Here is a 22,558-nt window from a genome sequence, read left to right as displayed (position 1 = left end):
AACTGCCCTGAAAACCAAAGTTTATTTATTTAGATAAATAAATAATGACGATAACTTTTTTTTTTCCACTGGAAAACAAAATGGAAATAAAACACTAGATAAAAATAGCACGGAAGATGGAAAAGTTGCTCAAAGGCAGACAATGGGAAGAATATTTGAAGGAAGTTAAAGCCTTCTAAAAACACTGGTCTTGTTCAAGAGGAAGAGAGACGTACTGATTTGCTCTCAACTTTGTTTAAAAATACATGATTAAGTAGTAACATTTAAAAAATCTGGTTGCAGTTCAAGATGGCAACAGAGGAGGATCCTGAACTCACCTGGTCCCACAGAAACACCAAATCTACAGCTGCATAAAGATGGACTTCCTGGGGCGGGAGGTGGGGGAGCGGTGAGTAACAAAACCAAAACCTAAACCCCGCCTGAGCAACTCCTCTACATCCAAGCCCGGGCAGAGGCCGGGACGGGGCCTGGTTCTGGACCCCATGCCAGGTCCAGAGAACCACAGTGAGGAGGGAACGCCAAACCAAGCTGCTCCTTGAGGAGGCAAGAGTTTAAACCCCATACCAAGGGACCCCCAGTTTTTAAGACCTGCACCTGAGAGAGGAGACCCTAAAACCCACGGGGCTCGTGTCCGCAGGCTCACAAGCCCCCAGAGAACCGGCGCGGCTCTTGGCAGGCCTCGCCCGCGGGGACTCACGCGCCCAGGGCGCAGCGCTGCAGCTGTTGGAGGGCGGCCCAGACGTCGTGCGGGAGAGGCTCCTTGGCTTGCCTCGGACCTGCGGCCTGAGGACAGGCACCTGATCTGACACACATCTGGGGGTTTGCCAAGGTGCTCACTGCCCCCCGGAGCCTGGTGGGGCAATCTCTAAGCTGGGGTCCACTGCTTCAGCAAGTGGCTGCCCTCTTGGAGTTCCAAAGCACCAGAGCCCAGTGCCCCCTTCCCAGCCCAGAGGAATCTTTGCAGGGATCCAGCTCCCTTGCGCCCCTGGTTTCCATCTGGCATCCTGGACTTTGTGGCTGCTGCGCCAAGGAGGCCCCTTCATCACCTGACTTTGGCTACGGCTCCCCATTGGCTGATAAAGAAGCCAAAGGGACCATGATCTCATTCAGCGATGCTTAGGGGCCGGGAGACTCAGCCACCTACTCCCCAGCGCGGGCTTCCAAACCTAAGTACAGTCTTTCTGTATTTGTTCATGTCAGTGAAAGCCCTGAAAATGGGAATTTTTTTTTAATTTGTAATTCTTATCTTGGAGTTAATCCTAAATTTATTTCAAGGAAATAAACATGGGCATTTTTCAAGATTTTAGCTATAAAATATTCATGACATCTTAGAAGTAGAATTAAACATGAATTTTTCTCTTCTCTTGCTTATCTATGTGTTCTATAAAAACAAAAATTACTTTGAATTTTTTTTTAAGATTTTATTTATTTATTTGATGGAGAAAGAGAGCAAAAGCAGAGGGAGGATGTGGATGTGGGGCTCCTAAGGATGTGGGGCTCCATCCCAGGACCCTGGGATCATGATCTGAGCAGAAGGCGGATGCTTAACAGACTGAACCAGGCGCCCCTATTTTGGGATTTTAAAAAGAGGTTTTAATATTGTATTATTATTACTTTTAAGTTTTTTTATGTTTTATTTAAATTCAATTAACTAATATATAACGTATTATAAGTTTCAGAGGCAGAGTTTAGTGATTCATCAGCTGCATATGACACCCAGGGCTCATTATATCAAGTGTCCTCCTTAATGCCCATCACCCAGTTACCCCACCACCCTCTCCCCTCCAGCAGCCCTCAGTTTGTTTCCTGTAGTTAAGAGTCTGTCATGGTTTGCTTCCCTCTCTGTTTTCACCTTATTTTGTTTTTTCTTCGCTTACCTTATGTTCACCTGTTTTGTTGTTGTTGTTCTTGTTGTTTTAAAGATTTTATTCATTTATTTGACAGAGAGAAAGCATGAGAGAGGGAACACAAGCAAAGGGAGTGGGAGAGGGAAAAGCAACCTTTCCGCAGAGCAAGGAGCCTGAGCTGAGGCTTGATCCCAAGACCCTGGGATCATGACCTGAGCCGGAGACAGACACTTAATGACTGAGCCACCCACCCTATGTTCATCTGTTTTGTTTCTTAAATTCCACATATGAGGGACGCCTGGGTGGCTCAGTTGGTTGAGCAGCTGCCTTCGGCTTAGGTCATGATCCCAGCGTGCTGGGATCGAGTCCCACATCAGGCTCCTTGCTCGGCGGAGAGCCTGCTTCTCCCTCTGCCTCTGCCTGCCATTCTGTCTGCCTGTGCTCGCTCTCTCCCCTCTCTCTCTCTGATAAATAAATAAAATCTTAAAAAAAAAAAAATTCCACATATGAGTGAAATCATATAATTGTCTTTATCTGAATGAGTTATTTCACTTAGCATAATACTCTCTAGTTCCATCCATTTCATAGCAATAGTAAGATTTCAATTTTTGATGGCTGAGTAATATTCCATTGTGTACATATATCACGTCTTTATCCATTCATTAGTCTTGGGACATCTAGGCTCTTTCCATATTTTGACTATTGTGGACATTGCTGTATAAACATTGGGGTGCAGGGGACCCTTCTGATCATAGTGTTTGTATCCTTTGTTATATACCTAATAATACAATTGCTGGGTCATAGCATAGTTCTATTTTTAATTTTTCAGGAACTGCCATACTGTTTTCCAAAGCGGCTGCACCAGCTTGCATTCCCACCAGCAGTGTAAGAGGGTTCCCCTTTCAGAAATTGTCTTAAGTCAAACCATGAGAGACTGTGGACTCTGAGAAACAAACTGAGGGTTTGGGAGAGGAGGGGTGTAGGGGGATGGGTGAGCCTGGTGGTGGGTATTAAGGAGGGCACATATTATATGGAGCACTGAGTGTGGTACATAAACAATGAATCTTAGAAAACTGAAAAAATAAAATTAAATTAAAAAAAAAAGAAAGGGTCTTAAGTATTATTAACTATCCTCTCATGTTCTACCATTCTATGACTCTACAGAAAGCAAATATTAGATTTTAGGTTATATTAAATCTCAAGCTAATACAAGCCTGTTGAAAATATGAGAGATTGACATTTTGAAAGCTATTGGGTGTTAGAGTATCAGTATTCTCTTACTGTCCTGTGTTGCTTACAATAAAGACAAGTCACTGACAATGCCCCATCCTACCCTGACTGCTTTTTGACTCTCATCCCTCAAGTTTCAACCCCTTCAAGAAATGTTCCCTGGTCCAGGAGTCTGGTTTTTATGGCAGCCTTCTGGATCTCCATAGAATCCAATATACACCTGAATCTTTACACCTTAACCATACTGGATGTGTTGTCTTCCCTGCTTCCTAATTAGACTAAAAGATCTCTGAGGGTTAGGGGCTAATGCTTTTTTTTTTTTTTTTTTTTTATGGTTTTATTTATTTATTTGTCAGAGAGAGAGAGCACAAGCAGAGGGAGAAGCAGGCTCCCTATTGAGCAAGGAGCCTGATGTGGGATTTCCCAGGACCCTGGAATCACGACCTGAGCCGAAGGCAGATACTTAACGAACTGAGCCACCCAGGTGTCCCTAGAGGCTATTTCTTAATAGACTCTTTATTCTCAGGTCCTAACACAGTATGTTTGTGAATGAAACACTCCTTAAGAATTAGCAGAAGGTAACTATTTCTTAATAAGATTCTACATTCCATTCTAGCATATGGTTTATACCCCCCACACCAAGTGGTTCTTCAAACACCAGTTGAGTGTTCTACAATTCAGTTCAGTTCTGACGCCGTCTATGGAGACAGCCCAGATCGTACAGGTTAAGGGCTCAGTGCGGTAAGACCTCCCTCCTCCCCCACCTTCAGAGCCAGTTCAAGTCCAGCTTACCTGAGCTTCTGACAAACTAGATATAGATTGGAGATTCATGACCCCCTCCTTGGGCGTAAATTGCTAGAGCAGCTCACAGAACTCAGAGAAATGTTTTACTTACTATATTACCAATTTATTATAACTGGATATAATTTAGGAACAGCCAAATGGAAGAGACTCATAGGGTGAGATGTGGGGAAAGAATGCAGTTTCCATGCTCTCTCCAAGCACGCCACTGTCTACCAATCTACATTCACGAACCCAGAGCTTCCCAAACACCATCCTTTCAGGTTTTTATGAAGGCTTCATTGTGTAGGGCATGATTGATTAAATCATTGGCTATTGGTGATTGAACTCAATCACCTCCAGCCCTACCTTCTGGTCCCGAGGCTTTCAAGGCTAAAAGCTCTAACCCTCTTATCACTGGCAGAAGACTCTATCCTTAGAAGCATTCCAAACATCCCCTCATTAACATAGCAAAAGACACCTTTCTTCTCTCAGCACAGGAAATTCCAAGGGTTTGAGAGGTCTCTGCAGCAGCGAGGAAGACCAAATGAATATATTTCACGTTATAATTACCATTACCGTGAACAACATAAATTGAATGTTTTTAAGTCTTCAAGGTCAAGTCTTTGAGGCTCTTCTGAATTTCACATCATTTCTAAATGAATTTCGCCTAAATTAAGAGAGAGAGTTTATTGACATTTCCTGAGCACTCTGCCAATTCTAAGAATGTGTGTGTGTGGTCACCATGGTTTTTTACCTGACCGTAATATGGCTTAATATTGTTTGGAAAATTTTATCCGTATCTGCCCTAGTTGCATTCATTGTGCTAAGAGAAATACCCTGCATGAATTCTCTGTTTCCAAAGTTAATTTGGCAAACATCTGTTACAAGAAAATGGTCCAGATGGTTTTTGACATGTAGTGATAATAAATAAGTGGTCCTTTTTACATATTGCATGGTGTTTGCTGTAGCTTTCTATTAAAGGGATGTGGTTTTTTAAAGGGGGGGAGGGATAAACCTCATGGCCACCCAAGGCACATGGAAACACATGTGACTCGTGTGTCTGAATGCCAGACCACTCTTTAGAGATTCAAATGGGGTCACATTGCCAGGAATATCTGACATGTTGCTGACCCATGACTCTTTCTGGTATGTCAATATCTCCTACCCCGTGCTATACTCATATTATCTTAATCTTGTCAACAACCCCATGTGGTCCTATTATCATCTCTATTTCTAAATGAATAGCCCAAGGTTATGAGTAAGGGGTGGAGCATGTGACACCAAGCCCGTGTTCCTAACAGCCACACGCTCTACACATCAGTGGTTTCTGGGCATCCCCTACCAAGCTGCATTCCCTGGGGACATGCTCCAGAGTGAAATTCATTGTCTAGACCTTCTTCACCTTCAGAGGAGACAGAGGCATCTTGCCTTCCTTCTGAAACCAAATGGCAGTCCCCTCCCATCATGCAGAGGGGCACATTTATGCCCACCGAGCTCTCTGGCACAGGACAGCTGTCCCCTCCCAAGCCAGTGGCCCTCTTTACCATCCAAATGGCAGCTTATCCCACTATCTCACATAGCATCTTCAGAAACCCCATTTCTGCCCGAGATCCCTCTCTGCCAACAAGGGACCAGAAGACTAGATCTAAGATACATCCTCTGCTTTCCCCTCCCCGGAGAGGTGTTTATCCGCCTTCTGCCAGAACCCATTAGTAACCTGATGACTGCACACCAGGCTGGGGTCAGAGGCAGGCAGGCACCAGGATACCGGAAATGGAACCAGACAGAGAATTCTGTATTTACCGAAACTCTTTCTGGGAAGGGCAGTGCGTGGTTGAAGGAAATACGTTATTATGTGTTGTAGAGATGGTAAGATCGCACGAGGGTGTGCAAAGTGGTTGCTAAGTTGCCTGTTAAGGAAAGCATTTAGGTAGCCTCCGAGTGTGACTTGTGGAAGGTGAGCAAGTTTCAGGCCAGTGTGGACATGCTCTTGTAACAATGAAGAGGCTGAGGAGGCTGTATCCCTCCCACAGAGTGTTTAACCTTTCCCCAAGTGAAGAGATCTTGAACACATACTTAAAGACCACGAGTTTGAAAAGGCACCAACTTGAGATACAAGCCTGCCCTGTACAAGCCTACCTATAGTTTTAAGCAATAGGTATGGCCTGGACTGCTGCCGTAATTCCTACCTTCCATACAGCTTTCTAGAAACTGACTCAGCAGGGAGTCTGCTTCTCCCTCCTGCTCTGCCTCTGCCCCCTGCTCATGCTCTCTCTCAAATAAATAAAATCTTAAAATTAAAAAAAAAAAAAAGGTGATAAGGGGCCAGGAGGACAAGCCTTGCAGCAGAAATATATTGCATAAAGTGGAGATGTCAGAATGAAGCCCCAGAGTCCAACTTTGGCCGGCAGGACAATCTAGCCCATCACCTGTTTTAATATAGCTGAGTTTTGAAACCGAAGAATGGCCTTTGCCTTTTTTTTTTTTTTAAGATTTTATTTATTTATTTGACAGAAAGAGAGATCACAAGTAGGCAGAGAGGCAGGCAGAGAAGGCGGGGAGGGGGGAGCAGGCTCCTTGCTGAGCAGAGAGCCCTATGTGGGCCTCAATCACATGACCCTGAGATCATGACCTGAGCCGAAGGCAGAGACTTAACCCACTGAGCCACCCAGGCGCCCAGCCTTTGCCTTTTTTAATGGTTGAGGTGGAGGGAGAAAATCACAAGGAGAATCCCATTTTGCATCCAAGAAGTCTTACGAAATTCAAATTTTAGTGTCCAAAACTTTTGGTGTCCAGAAGCTTTATGGCACACAGACACACCCATTCATTTCCACACCATCTGAGGTACAGCGGCAGAGTGGAGTACTGGCAAGACAGTGTGGCCCCCAAAACCCAAGATATTTATGAGCGGCAGAGTGGAGTACTGGCAAGACAGTGTGGCCCCCAAAACCTAAGATATTTATGATCTCATCCTTTATGGAAAAAACTGCCGAACCCCTGGGTCAGAGGAGAGATTCCTCTTAAGCATGACACAGAGAGGAAGTGTTACCAGCTCACAGGAGAGTATTAAAAAGAAGTATAAAAAAGTAGATTATTTCCTAAAATTAAACTTATTCAATTTAAAGAAGAGCCCTTTATCCGAAGATGACATCCTTCTTGCTTTTTGCTGGAGCAAAAAGATGTCGTTTCTGTTACCCAGTGAGAGTGAGTGACAGTTTGGTTCTGTTTAATCTCTTTATTGATGCTGGTTGATACGCATGGAAGGATCAATGTCTTCTGTCTATCTGTCTCTCTCTCTCTTTCTCTCTCTCGCCTTTTCTCAGCTTCTGTTTTTGGCATCCGGCTATTCTACTCACCCTTTCTCATTCTTCCCAGCTCCAACACAGCGCCTCTGCTGCAAAGTTAGCGACCTCAAAAAGAACTCACACCCCACAGAAATAGCAAAGGAGAGATACGACAGGTTATCTGCCACCTGTGTTTAAAGGTAAATGTCTTGTTTCGTGTGATTAAGTCCCAAGCAGTTCCATCATTTTATAAGCCAGTTTTCCTTGTCAGCAAAAGAAGGAGCTTCCCTATCTCCTCATCAGAGCGCCGGGCTCAGTACATCTCCCATGTGGCAGGCGCTGAATGAATGTCTGTGCTGAGTTTTTAGGGGTTGATTCTAAAAGTATCAGTTTTAGGCTGTTGAGTGATCCTGATGAAAGTTGCTGTCAAAGCAGACAGAAAGATTGCCTGCCCAAACCAAGCCAGATACACATTCCTAGGCAAAATGATAATTCTTAAGTGTATGTAATTTTTAATATATATATATATATATATATATATATATATATATATATATATGTTGTACCTTTTTTTTAAAAATTTTCTACTGTAGTAAAATATGGAGACGTGCAGAGACAGACCAGATGAGTGCAACTCAATGACCTCTCAGAAAGCGAACACACCCTGTAACCAACATCCAGGACATTTCCAGCCCCTAGAATCCCTTAGTGCTCCAGGCCAGTCACTACCCCCAAAGGGTTAAAAAGCCAACCTGACTGCCAACAGCATTGATTAGTGTTGTCTGTTTTCTCAGCTTTATGTAAGTGGAATCACCTAGCATATCCTCTTTGGTGGCAGGTTTATGTCCCTGCCGAGCTGAAGAGGCGGGGTGGGAAGAGACGTCTGCCCTCACAGGAGAGAGTATTTTATCACCTACGCTGCTCTGAACCATAACACAGGGTGAGAGTGAAAAAGCAAAACTGAGGGCGCCTGGGTGGCTCTGACTCTTGGTTTCGGGTCAGGTCAGGTTCTCAGGGTGGTGAGATGGAGCCCTGAGCAGGGTTGGGCACTCAGCGGAGAGTCTGTGAGATTTTCTGTCTCCCTCTCCCTCTGCCCCTCTCTGCCGCCCCACCACCCCGGGCTCTCTCTGTCTCTCTTTCTCTCTCTAAAAATAAATAAATCTTTTGGGGGGTGCCTGGGTGGCTTGGAGTTTGGGTGTCTGCCTCTGCTCAGGTCATGATCCCAGGAACCTGGGATGTAGCCCTGCACCGGGCTCCCTACTTGGTAGGAAGCCTCCTTCTCCCTCTCCTACTCCCCCTTTTTGTGTTCCCTCTCTCACTGTGTCTCTCTTTGTCAAATAAATAAATAAAATCTTTTTAAAAAATAAATTAAATAAATAAATAAAAATAAATCTTTTTTTGAAAAAGAAAAACAGATTTTTTTTAGTCCATTTTATGGGTATTATTTTTTTTAAATTCTTTACAGATATTGTCTACACCTTGGGGTGGACTCTTTCCACCACCCCTTGCACAAGTACACCACTGTTTCACCTACTCTTCCTTTTAGAAGACAAGTTTATCTGGTTGTGTGGGGTTGTAGATGACGCCTTTTCATTGCCGCACACAATCTCATTGATCTCCTCTACCAATCTCCTCATTCATCTTCCCTCCATCTCCCCTCGTCCCCCCCAGGAACCCATGCATGCATGTGTCCCTCCAGAAGCACTTTCCACCCTCGGGCCTCTTGGACTTCTAGGCTGGTGCGTCTGGGCACACTCCAGCCCCGCAGGCCATCGTCCTGGAGTTAAGGGTTGCTAACCCCGCAGTACTCATGCCTAGAAAGAAAGGCCGGTTAAGACAGACCCCTCACTGCCTTGTGCTCATGGGATACACAGGGCCTCCGGGAAAGTCATGTCTCCCAGGTGGGCTTCCTGACCCATTTTATTTTGATGTTCAGTGTGACTCTGAACATTTCTATGTGTCCTTTGGTGAACATATGGGTGTATTTCTGCTGGATGAACACCTAAGAGTAGACCTCATGACCCTGGGTCATGGGGTATAAGAGGATTAGCTCTGATATGCTGCCAGAGAGCTTGCCAAATGGTTGTACCCACTTACCCTCCGCCAGCAGAGCGTGAGCACCCCTGCTGTCCCACATCCTTGCCACCACTTGGTATTTCTGTCTTTTCATTTAGGCCATCCTGGAAAGTGTGTTTTATATATCCAAATTATGGAATACCAGGGAATACATAAATTACTGGGGATACCCATTTCTTCCGAAGGGATCCAAAGACAAAGGAAAAATATCAGATTCATACAGATACAAGAAAGCCTAAAAGATCAACTCTCCGTTAAGGGAACGTGACCATGAGAAACAGGGAGACATACGGAAATCAGTGATGTTGATTTAACAAGCACTTACTGAAGACACGTTGTTACGTACAGAATTGTTCTCCATCTCCCCTCAGCCCCCATATTTCATGTGTTTAACATTCAGGCCCCAATATGGTTACACATCACTTCCTTAGGCATCAACAAGCTTCAGCCACCAAAACAAAACTAGTGATAAAAAGGTAACAAAAGGGGGCACCTGAGTGGTTCAGTCGGTTAACCGTCAGCCTTTGGCTCAGGGCATGATCCCAGGGTCCTGAGATTGAGCCCCTAGTCAGGCTCCCTGCTCACTGAGGAGTCTGTTTCTTTCCCTCTCCCTTTGCTCCTGATTGTGCTCTTGCACTCTCCCTCTCTATTAAATAAATAAAAATAAAATATCTAAAAAAAATAAAGGGTAACAAAAGGGAATTATTCATGGAACTTAATTAAAACTTATAATAAAACTCATTAAAATAATAATTAATAGCTGGCTTATAAAATAAGCCTTCCTCTCTGTAAATTGTAGACCCCTCATCCCATCCAAATGAAAGTAAAAGGAAAGTGTTTTTTTTTTAATATTTATTTATTTATTTATTTATTTATTAGAGAGAGAGAGAGAAAGAAAGTGCACCTCCTGTGCACACAGAGGAAGAGGGAAAAACAGACTCCTTGCTGAGAGGGAGCCAAATTCGGGGTTGGTGGCGAGAGGGGGGGACTCCATCCCAGGACCCTGAGATCATGACTTGAGCTGAAGGCAGATGCTTAAGTTAGCCACTCAGGTGCCTCTGGAAAATAGATGTTTTTTGTTTTGTTTTTGTTTTTTTTTTTTTTCAGAAATGTTCATATGCCTCAAAATGTACCTACAAACAAAATTTCCGAACCATGAAAAGTAATATCTAATGCTAAGAAAGTTAGCTAAAAATTCTGCATTCCAAATATAAATGGATTTCCAAACAATTAAATTTTTTTAAAGAATCTAACAAAATTTGAAAATAAGTATATTAATTTCAGTGAAGAATGTTTCATCTTTGTAAAGCAAGAATTTGTGAGCAAAAATGATAAGTAAAAAGGTATATGAGAAAGAATGAATTTTAAATCTTTGAAGCAAAAAATAGAGTGACTAAAATTAAAAATACAATAATCAGGAAAACTCTAACCCGATACATTAAACAAAAAAAAATTAATGAAATGGGAGATAACAGTAAAAAACTTCCCCAAAACACAGACAGAAGTATAAAAACTTGAAATATAGACAGAAGTATAGACAGAAGTATAAAAACATGAATGATGAAGGGCACCTGGGTGGCTCAGTCTGCTGAGCGTCTGCCTTCGGCTCAGGTAATGATCTCAGGGTCCTGGGATCAAGCCCCATGTCAGGCTCCCTGATCAGCAGGTAATCTGCTTCTCCCTCTCTCTCAAACAAATAAATAAATAAAATACATCTCATATTAACAAATGAAATATTGTAAAATCATTAAAAGGAAGAACTAGACATTCAAGTAGCCACATAGATCCATCTTAACGTGGACCAATGTAAGCAAGTTGCAGGATGAAATGCATACTAAAATACCATTTCTATAACCTTGAAAAATACCTACAATATATTCTTCATAGATATGGACACATATGATAGCAGGTATTGCTATGGTCCGAATGTTTGTTCATCCCTCCCCGACCCCCGCCCCAGATTCAAATGCTGAAATCCCACCCCTCTATGGGATGGTATTAGAAGGTGGAAGGTAAATAGTTCATGAGGGCAGAGCCTTCATGAATGACATTAAAGCCTTTACACAAGGGGCTCAAGAGAGCTCCTTTGTGCCCTACCCCCATGTTTGGATACAATGAGAAGTCTGTGACCCAGAACAGGGCCCTCCCTTGACCACGCTGGCACTCTGATCTCAGATTCTTAGCCTCCAGAACTGTAAGTAGTAAATTTCTGTTGTTTAGAAGCCGCCCAGTCTGTGGCATTCTGTCAGAGCTGCCCAAATGGACCCGGGAAGGATTAAATACATATGGCATTGAAAACACCCTAGGCAAGGAGGGGAGTGGAATTCAGGACAAGGACACAGGGGATTTCAACTAAATCTGTAAGTTTCTGCATGTTTTAATCTGAGCAGAATTTAATATGTTAAAAGTGGTTTTCTCATTATCTTTGAAATTCAGCTAAGGCCCTACAGCCAAAGAGACTTCCTAGACACATTTCTGCAGAATTTTATTAAAAAATGATCAAGCTGGTCCTTCAGATCTTGGTCCCTGTTAGTTCTCTCCAGTGATTTTATTTTTTTTTTTTTTTAAGATTTTATTTATTTATTTATTTGACACAGAGAGAGAGACAGAGAGAGAGGGAGCACAAGCAGGGGGAGTGGGAGAGGGAGAAGCAGGCTTCCCGCCAAACAGAGAGCCCAGTGTGGGGCTTGATCCCAGGACTCTGAGATCATGACCTAAGCCAAAGACAGACGCTTAATGGCTGAGCCACCCAGGAGCCCCTTTCTCCAACCATTTTAAAAGAAGGCCATAGGAGCGCCTGGGTGGCTCAGTGGGTTAAAGCCTCTGCCTTCAGCTCGGGTCATGATCTCAGGGTCCTGGAATCAAGCCCCGCATCGGGCTCTCTGCTCAGCGGGAGCCTGCTTCTCCCTCTCTCTCTCTCTGCCTGCCTCTCTGCCTACTTGTGATTTCTCTCTGTCAAATAAATAAATAAAATCTTTAAAAATAATAGTAATTTTTAAAAAATAGAAGAAGGCCATACAGTCATTTGAATGGGATTTTGGGGGGGGTTGCCCCCTCCCATAATCAAATGTTTCTCACCTACTGCCAAGCCAAAAGAGAGGCTCCAGGCAAACCAGTCACAGGGACCAAGAGTACCCAAAAGACAGTAAACTGCTATCTTGCCTCTGCTGGATGTTTACAGAGCCCTAAAATTGCAGGCCCTGATACTACTTGGAGACCAAAGAGCAGAAAGAGGTCTAGGGAAAGACAAGAAGCATCCACAAGCATTTGTTGGCACCTATACCTGGGCTCTTTGTCCATCTGGAGAATTCCCAAAGCAGAAGACTGGCTGAAGCAGCACATTTATGGGACAGGGACGGAGGGCCGACTAGATGGGTAGGCATTTGGTAGGAAAAAGCCACATGATGTCTTCCTGTTGACCAAAGGGACCTGTGGGGCGTAGCGAGGCATAAGACATCCTGAAGAGAACCTACCACCCAAGACCACTGCTTCCTGAGGCCAGGGCTCCCCAGCAGGAGGAGGCTGTGTAGGGTGAGGCCCCAAAGACAGAACAAAGGTTGACAGGATTTTAAGAAGCCAACCAGAGAATGACTTAAAAACTTAAACAGTATGAAGCCCCATTCACAGGTTCTCTAAATAACCAACATCCTCACCTGAAGAACCTGTCTTTGGATGCTCGGGTTCAAGGAGGGAATGAGTATCATCTAGAATTAGCCAAGAGAGGACTATTACACTATCAGCTAAATATAAACCCCTGTTGCTCCACTTTAATCCACATACTGGACCCCACGCTAAAGCAATTAGAAAGCAAGAAAGAAGCAAAAAAAAGTCAAAAAATTCTTGGAAGAACCCTGATATCTTTCTTCACAGAGTCAGCAGCAAGAAGAGGTAAAGAGATGAGAATGGAACTGAAGTTGAGAGCACTAAGCTTTTTCATCTCTTGGCACAGCCCAGTGTGAGCCACGGGATCTACCAGAGATGTCAGTCACGTGGCAAGGAAGGGAGATTGAGCAGTGGTTGAAAGCCCTTGGGAAGAAGAAGTTCCTTCCCATTTATATCTCTCAGGGCTAAACTCACTTAGGAGGTAGTTACAAAAACGGGCCAAAATGTTTCTATTTACTGAAGCGTGAAGGTGGGTGTTACAGCCAGCCTTCAAGATGGTCCCAAAGACTGCTGCCTCCTGCTTTTCACACCCTGTGTAGTCCCCCACCACATGGTACCAGACCCAGGCACACCAGTTTGAGTGACCAGTAACATACGGTAGAAGCAAAACATTACTTCTGAAACTAGGTTCTAAAAAAAAGACTGTGGCTTCCCCCTCTCCCTCCCCACTTCTCTTCCTTCTTCCCTCCCACCCCCTCTCTCCCTCAGGCTCCCTTCTCCTCTCTTGCTCTGGGGGAAGCAAGTCCTGTAAAGCCCACATGTCAAGAAACTGAGCCTCTGGCAGATAGCCAGCCAGAAACCAGAACTTGCCACCAAATGAGAGTTAGCTAGGAGGCTGTTCCCTCCACCCCGGTTGGCTTTGAGCCTCCTGAAGCCTGGAGGGAGACACTGGCCCAGAAGCACCCAGGGAAGCCACTCCCTGATCCCCAACCTTCAGACACTGTGAGATAATCCGTGTTCTGCTGTTTAGTCTGCCTGCACTGAGGCGATTAGTTAAATAGCCGTGGATAACTAATACAGCGAGCACACCGAAATTTGGTCTATTAGCTTGATGTTCTTCTGAACGTCTAAACTATCTCCCAGTGATTTAAATAGAGATCATGAAGATTTTTCCCATGTTCAGCATCTTGAAGCTAAAGTAAAGCGTTCTTTGAGGGGTGAGCGCATGGTCTCGAACTCGGATGAACATCCTTATGGTCCCCTGAGAGCCCGCTCATGAAAGACACCGTGCTTGGGAAGTGAGAAGTGACATGAAAGGTGTTACTCCAAAATCCAGTTATTAAAATAGTCTACAGAACCTGTGGTCACTGGTAAAGGAATCAAGCCGCAGCACCTGGAAAGGCTAGATAATACAGAAGGAAGCGGAGGAAGAGGGACAAGCAACATTACTGCAGTGTTCCTTACTGACACTAGATGGTGATAAAGTTTTATCGTGCAATTAAATTTCAATTACACAGGTTGGCTAGGGTAGAAGTCCTTTAAAGAGCATCCCTTCAACAAAGCTAAGCAAAACCTTTACCTCATCATTACTTGGTTAATACTGGTTTTGAATTATAATCTCTGAGTAGAAATCAAAACTGAGTTGCTTGCATTGATCCCTGACCTAAATCCATCTTTGGAAGGAGGGAGTTTAAATAAAGTAAATGTACTTATAAAAATGCACTTTACAAAAATTAATAGCAATTTTAATAACTGTACTATGAGCATGCATTCAGTTATTCCCAAGCAAATCTGAACGTTGGGATAATTTAGGCAAAGCTGAGTCATAATTTGCTTTTGAAAGATCAATACCTCTAAATCAAACCAGGAAAGCCCTCCAATAATTATAGTACGTTTTCATTTCTTTCCTTCAAAATATTTCCTGTTACAAGAGGTTGTCTAGCTTAATAATTAAGAGCACAGACCCTGGAACCAGATTGCATAGATTTAAATCCTAGTACCCCTTTGGATTGTATTTTAGTATCATTTTGTAAATGAGTTACCGAAAAAATATGTGAAACACTAAGAATAATACTTACAATTTTAAAATGCTGTTTAAATATAAACTATTATTATTCCACATGCGTTCCCTGTGTCTGAGGTACAAAGTGCTATGAAGGGCGCCTGTGTGACTCAAGCATCTGCATTCAATCCCATTCATGACCCCACTGTTCTGGGAGACTCTCTGCTCAGCAGGGAGTCTCCTTCTCCCTCTGCCCCTCCACACACTAGTGCACTCTCTCTTTCTATCTCTCCCTCTCTCTTGCAAAAACAAATAAATAAAATCATTTAAAACAAAGGGCAATGGAAATGTATAGCAAACACTGAAGCTTGAAATCCAGGTCAATTTCCCAACATTACACAATGAGCGGAGTCCAAGTCCACGGATAAAAGAGACAAACATCGGGAATTGTACTTTACTATTGACAGAGGAGGTATGCTTCCAAAGAAGAGGCATAAACCAGGACTGGAACACAAAACTTGTAAATCTTTTTTTTTTTTTTTTTTTTTTTAAAGATTTTATTTATTTATTTGACAGAGAGAGATCACAAGTAGGCAGAGAGGCAGGCAGAGATAGAGAGGAGGAAGCAGGCTCCCCGCTGAGCAGAGAGCCCGATGCGGGACTCGATCCCAGGACCCTGAGATCATGACCCGAGCCGAAGGCAGCGGCTTAACCCACTGAGCCACCCAGGCGCCCCAAAACTTGTAAATCTTGAGCCAATGTACCTTCCACTGCACCACAACAAATAATTCTTATTTATTGCCTGAAGGAACTCCTAAAAGACACGTCTTTGGCAATATTGGCTGCTAGCTCACTGACAGATGAAATTCTGAAATATTAACAAACACTTCCATCCATCTGCATTATTTTAGTTATCACCACCCTCTGCCTCATGGGATGTTCTGCCTTCCTTGGCTCAGAGATGGAATGATACAGCAGAATTCAGGAAAAGAAAACATTTTTTTTTCTCTTTCTATTTTCTTCTTCTTATTCTTATTCTTTTTTAGATTTTTACCTTCACTTCAGCTAGCTCACATACAGTGTTACATTAGTTTCAGGTGTACAATAGAGTGACTTGGCCCAAATGTCGTGCTCCTCACAACGACAAGCACACTTCTTCAACCCCACCACCTATTTCACCCATCCCCCACCCCTTTCCACTCTGGTAACCACAGTGGAAACCAAATATTTTTAAACCTTTGGTCCAGGTATTAAGGCAAAAAGATTTAGAAGGAAACCTGACATGTTAGAACAGAACTTCCCATACTGTTAATACTCAGAAAGATTCCTCTGATAAGGAGGACTAGGGAGATTTGAAAGGAAGGCAAAGACACCAGTGGGCTCCAAAGAAGGGACTCTAGTCTCATCCCACTGATGTCCTAGGCTGAGCCCTCTGATTGAGGCTGGGGAGCGAAGGATAATGAAATGCCCAGATATATTTGGGGATTCTGGAGCAAAATATTCTGCCCCCTCTCTAGGTAGAATCTGGAAGCCAGAGGACTCGCTATTCCTGGGTCCAGCATATGCACAGAAGTAGATGGAAAATATGTATGCTGGATCCAAGCAGATGGTTCTGTGAGTCCCACAGAGCTCTCAAAGCCACAGACTGGGGTGGTGGCAGCAGAATGATGCCAGAAATGCAAGACAAGTACAGAAGCAGAGTTTCTCATGGTGCAGCTGGTAAGGAAGCATTAGAACATTCTTAACACAGAGAGAGCCACAGCCCTGAGAGCCAACAGCAAGAGGCTTGACCATCAGAAGCCAGGGGGAGCAGAGCAGTAACCACCCCAGAAAGTGGGTGTATCCTTTAAGATATTGACCCAGCTGCTTTCACAGAGACCAAAATAACAGAGCCTTAGCAAGATAGAACACTCATTTCTGTCCTATGCAAGTTCAAGTTAGTAGAGGTCCAGAGAGCTGGTTCTGCTCTGCTCTACCAGGCCAACCAGGAGCCACTGCCCCCCGACCCCCGACCCGCCCAGGATATTACCCTTGTGCCCTTCAGAAATCAAGCTGGTTCGTCATCGCCCAATCTTCATTCCACCCTTAGAGAGAAAGAAAAAGGAACATGGAAAGCTGAGGGTCAGCAGATGCTGCTTGAGGACATGGCCCAGAAGTTGATGCGTCGTTCCCGGTCACTACCCATGCATCAGCCAGCCCTTAGACACGTGTCCATACCTAGCTTTAGGAGACCCAGGAAATGCAGTCACTAGCTGGGCAGCCATGTACCCAGATTAAAATAAGGTGGTTTTTTACTAAAGAATGAGAAAATGGGTATCTGTAGATAAGTGGTGATCTTTGCCACTGTCGGTATCTCATAAAAGCCAGGCAGGATATGTAGAGAGGACAATACTGAACACTGTCAAATGCCTCCATTCTGCATAAATCCATAAATACTTTGAATCTTAGATGCAACCCTGGGTAGGAAGGAGAGGCCTGAAAATTAACAAAATTATGTTTCTTGCACTCCATGGAATGGAAACAAAATAGAAATTAAATTCAACTATCAAAAAAATGAAAGATACATTTTAGTACACCTTAGTTTGTGGACTGGCATTTATAAGCTACTCTTAATTCAGACTACTTAAATAGGCTTGAAAAAATAAAGCTGTAGTTCTCTACAAGACCTTGACAGATGCTGATTTTGCAATTATTGTGATATAGTAACAAATTAATAACAATGAAGACCTTGTTAGATATGTTTTTAATCTTCAGTATTCTAAACAGTTCTGCCAAATTCATTTATTCTGTTTATCTCCCAAATTCCTAAGCAGTTTATTCCCAAACTTCTTTCACAGATGGCTATGACAGGTGTGGGCATGTAATCTAGAACAGTCCGTCTGTAGACTGGCCAGTCCGTTTCAGATGGCTTTCAAGAAAAGCTCTGCCCAAACCGATTATGGTGATAAACAAGACAATAAGACTGTCCCTCTTGGACATCTGATCCAGAAGTAGATTGGAGAGAGTGTGATAGAACTAATTAGAGAAGCAAAGAAGTCACAAAATCAGGCTACGGTCTCAAGATACCATCAGTTAAATAAACACGTGACGTGAGATAGAAATCACCATCAGTCCTTGAGCTGGAAACTCAAAAGCAACTGATCTGCTTCCCTACGTTTTCTCCTTTTTCTTCCAGGTGGGTTGGAGACATGGATCTAGTTCCCGCCCATGAAAAGTGAGAAGTGTCTTCTATCACTTCTGGGTCCAGGTCCTCAGACCCAGGGGGAGTCCTTCAGTTCTCCCATTCCTCGTGCAGTGACTTTGGAAGCCACGTGTTAATATGGGAACATCACAAGATGGAGGCGCTTGGAATCTGAGTGGAAGAAAACCTCTACTGACAACCTCATTTTGTGTGGGCAAGAAATAAATATTTGCTGGGTAAAGCCCCTGAGATTTAGAGCTGGTCCATTGTAGTAGCTAGTGGGTAGTTATCCAGACTAACACAGTAACCAAATGTCTCAGTGTTGCCCATGCTATAGTTGTTCTAGTGCTAATAATTGCACAGTTGCAACTTACCGTTAAAAAGAACCAGTAAGTCTGGAGTAGTCCTATACAGCTGGGGTCTGTCCTGACCATGGCCGTGTCTGTTCTGATTATGCCCTTGCTTTCTCATTTGGTAAACATGATATATCGCACTGCTTATGGGGAAACCCTATCTCCTTGTGTCCTTTGATATGTACTGTGAGTACTTATAAATGTAACATGTAGGAGAAAAAAAGGAGAAAAAAGCTTAAATACAGGGAAAGAAAATGAGACCAACTTAGAAGAAAGAAGAAATAAAGTATTTATGTCTTGAGTTAGTAAGTTCAAGAGGAAATAACTGAAAAGAGAAAATGGTTATCTATCCATGGGAGAGGAAATTTATTTACATGTAGGTACCCTTTAGTTATTTTAGTCTGTAAAATGACATTCCAAGGAAAGATACCATTTCCTCTTGCTTCTTAGTAATTTACCTGTGCCTCTTTGTTATATGCCCATCACTTGAATACACTTTGAACAATTGTAATGTATTTCATATACATTCCTGAAGTTATAATTTATGTTTCATACACTGGTAAAATAGGAAAAGAGGTCATCTAACCACTAACAGGACTGTTTTAAAGGATTATATCCCATTTTCATTTGATTCTCTCTCAAGATAAAAAGATTGTCTTTAGCATGCAGGGAACAAAACCCTCAAATTGCTCTTGTCCTTTCTGGACTTATTGTTGCAATTATCATACTACCATAGAATACATAGGTATCCAAATAGTGCATATTACCTTAGATAAATCTTTAATATTTAATTATATATTAAAATGATATTTAATTTCATATGCTGAGAACATAAAAAGCTACCATTGTTACAGAATGGAAACTAGAATTTCGAAGTTTAAAAATGTATTCCGTTTATAACCTGCTTTCCCTACAAGACTAACAACATGAAATCAATTTTTTTAGCATTGACTTAGATAATAAAGTTATTTTTAACCAATAAAAGGACAGTTCCGTTAACTCCCAGGCCTAGAGTTGATTGAGAACCTGAATGTGAGTAAAGCTATTTTCCTGAAACTCACTCTCCCATTGAACGCTTAACCAACTGAGCCACCCAGGTGCCCCTCCCTGGGCATTTCTGTATTCAAATACCTTTCGGGTCTATTGTACATTGCTGCAGCTTACCACATACTTTTAAATATAGTGATCCTCTGAACAGCTCTGTGAGATAGAGAAGACAAATTCTTACATTCTTACATTCATAAGGTCCACGAGCCCAGCATACTGACTGTCTTCAAGTTGAATTCAGTCCATAGACCTGTATGTCTATTTTATGACATTCATAAACTTTTTTGGAGTTAGTTGCCAATATTTAAAAGTTTCAGACTTTCACACTTAAAAAATTTTTTTTTAATTTAAAAAACTTGAGGCACCTGGCTGGCTCAACTGGTAGAGCGAGCGACTCTTGATCTCCGGGTTATAAATTCGAGCCCCACCTTGGGTGTAGAGATTACTTAAACCTATAATCTTAAAACAGAAACTGAAAGAGTCTTGCTGTCGCAGAGGCCCACATTCCCGAGTGGTAACAAGTGGCTTCAGCTGCAGTGGGTAGAGGCCGCCCCATTTTTGAGGGCTCTTTCTCTCCAATTCACTTCGATCCCCACTGCTATTAACCCCCCCCCCCCCCAAGACGGATAACGGAATCAGTTGCCACTATCTTGTTTGGCAGGCCGCCTTCTCCCAAAGTGTCACCCGCCTGGCCTCTGGGGTGTGTGGGAAAAGGATTCAGCCAGGTCACCCCAGTCAGCCTAGGAACGGTAGGGGTACGCTGCTCAGAGCCGAGGTTAGTGGTGCTCCTTGGAAATGCACACAGCTGGATTTGGAGATAACTTACTAGGTTAAATATGGAAAAGACCTTCACACATCATCTCAAACTCCTCACTGTACAGAAGAGGAAACTGAGGTCCCAGGGGGCTCCGTGACTTGCGCCGTATCACACCGCGAATTCACAGAAAAGCCCAGCTCAGAGCCCCGGTCTTTTAACTCTGGACTGAATCCCCTGGAAAAACAGAAACAGGAGAAAAAAAACAACTGCAGAGAAAGGAAGGAGAGTAGGGACGAGCTCTCCCTTCCCCCTCCCCCAGGCTGTGGCAAGCAGCCAAGTGCAGCTCACTGCATATTTAATTTAAACCTTTGTCTGCCCTGGCAAGGACAAAGTACAATCTGTTTTATGTAAAAAGTCTTCCCTGAGGAAAGCCTCGGCCTCCAGCTGCGAAACTGATTGATGTTCCTGAAGCCCCCGGGAACCTCGGCCAGGATCCGAGGTTGTGGTTTCCAAAAAAAGAGTTTGTGAAAAGGGAAGCGCTGAAAACAATTTTTTTTTTCCTTCATTGTGTTTCTCTCAATCTGGGAGAACTACACTGCAACATGAGGGGGGGACATGCAAATAAAGACTATATATTTTTTTTTAAAGGAGCTTTCGGAGTTCCACAGGGGAGGGGCTCCGGAGGCAATCTGCTGGGGGAGGAAGACAGGAGATGTGTCTGGAAGCTTTATTTGCATAGCAAGCACTCTGCTTTACTTAGATCGTCCCTTCCAATCAATAAAGATAGCAAAATGTTCTAAAGATGCTTTAGCCACACTTGGCAGAAGACCCAAATATTTGTATTTCAAATACAAAGATGTTTGTATTTAAAATGGGTGTGAAATGTTCTAATAGAGATTAAAATCCATGTTATTTTGAGAGTTTTATGGTATTCCTGATACCCGGTTAAGGAGACCCCGATCTGGGGTGACGCTTCTGGTGACTCCAAGGCCAGTTTTGAAATCCAGTCCTTGAGTTGCCTCAGAGTGCTCCTGGACAAGGCAGGGTCAGGGCATCTCCTGCCAGGCTTCTGTTCCATCCCCGGAGATGTTGACACCAACTTGGGGCCCCACATGCAGACAGCACTGAAGGGCTCAGCCCCAGCGTGAGAAAAATCTACAACAGTTCTGAAGCTAAGATGAATCGAGAGGACCAGCCCTCTCCACGGGCCCTAAGTCTCCCCTGGAGCAGAGTGCGTGGCAGTCTGAGAGGCGGAAGAGGGTTAGGATTCAAGGGCCTGCCTTCACCTTGTGGCTCCGTGGGGGGCTGAACTTCAGCTTTGAGCCAGAACAAAGCCACTGCCAGGTCAGGGCTAAGGAGCTGGGGCCGATCTTGGGATGGTGCCAGGACCCAGAAACCACTGCCATGAGCCACCAGCTGGCTCTGGTCCCAGGACCATGTGCAGCTGCCCAGCAGGCCAGACTGGGCCTGCAGACTGGCACCCAGCCAACGGCCCCATTAGGCCTCCCGGGCTCTGCTCCCGTCAGGCTCACACCCAGTGGCCCGTGTACTTTGGCATCAGCGTGCCTGTAGGTATATTCTGAGGTGGCTGAATAGACCTTCAGAAAAGCCGCGTGACCTGCTGGTTCTTACGGTTCTGGACACGACCCCGTTGTTCTAAAAATCCACAGAGGTCAAGATGGAGAGTGGCAAATCTCTGAAGTTTGTTGGCCTAAAGAAAAGGAAAGAATCGACTACTTCCCTTAACTCTGCGTGCTCTAAGGTGCCTGTCATTAGGACTCTGACATGAACAACCCAGACACCACTGGCTGTGCAAATAGAAATCCCACCTCTTACACCCGAGCCAGTGGAGGCAAATCAATGAATGGCCATATACACAGCTGTCTCTAGATGTGCTTCCCGGTGTCTTGAGCATTACACTTTACCAAGAGCATTAACGGCAATGCAATCATATTGAGAAAAGGCTGAAAGGGGGAGAAATTTTGATTAAAAATATATATATATAGTATTCCTTGTATATACTAGATCATTTTCTGTATCAGTGGCTATTCGCCAAAGCAACTGGTCCTACTGACCCTCTGGGACACTCTGTTCCAAAAGATCAAGCTGCTTCTTCCCCTAATTTTGTTCCCTTCTAAACTCGTTAGGCCCTCTCCAGCTTGGGTCCGAATCCCACCGTCTTAACCAGCTGTATACCTACTCCATCTTCACATTCTCCTCTCATCCAGGAGAATCCTGTACAGTCATTTGGTCAACTGTGGCTTTAGGCACGCTCTTTAATGAGAATAAAGGTCAGCATCCTACCATGTGGCCAGCAGGATCAGTCCCATGGAGAGTAGCCCAGTAGGGCTTGCTCTATAAAGACAAATAAGAAGAGATCTCTATGCTAGGGAAG

At 43.7% G+C, this 22,558-nt stretch overlaps 1 protein-coding gene across 9 annotated transcripts in view; it reads right to left on the bottom strand.

The window, feature by feature from the left end:
• The window catches only part of LOC309859448 (uncharacterized protein), a 275,428-nt gene extending 254,527 nt beyond the window's left edge, over positions 1-20,901 (bottom strand). For 3 of the 9 annotated variants that reach the window (XR_014308698.1, XR_014308700.1, XR_014308701.1), the window contains exons 1-2: positions 20,053-20,901; positions 18,381-18,543 (exon numbers count right to left, since the gene is read on the bottom strand). Coding sequence is in view for 1 of the 9 variants with exons in the window: in XM_082720132.1 (XP_082576258.1) it covers positions 18,381-18,477 (97 nt within the window). In the remaining 8 variants the exon portion in view is untranslated. Of the gene's footprint in view, positions 1-18,380; positions 18,544-19,595 lie in introns of all 9 variants that reach the window. The other 6 variants (XR_014308703.1, XR_014308704.1, XR_014308705.1 and 3 more) reach the window with 3 other exon arrangements.
• Between the last annotated feature and the right edge of the window lie 1,657 nt (positions 20,902-22,558).

This window comes from Mustela nivalis (genome assembly GCF_964662115.1).
Source record: "Mustela nivalis genome assembly, chromosome: 2".
Lineage (NCBI taxonomy): Eukaryota > Metazoa > Chordata > Mammalia > Carnivora > Mustelidae > Mustela > Mustela nivalis.
This window is presented reverse-complemented; position numbering and strand designations above follow the sequence as displayed.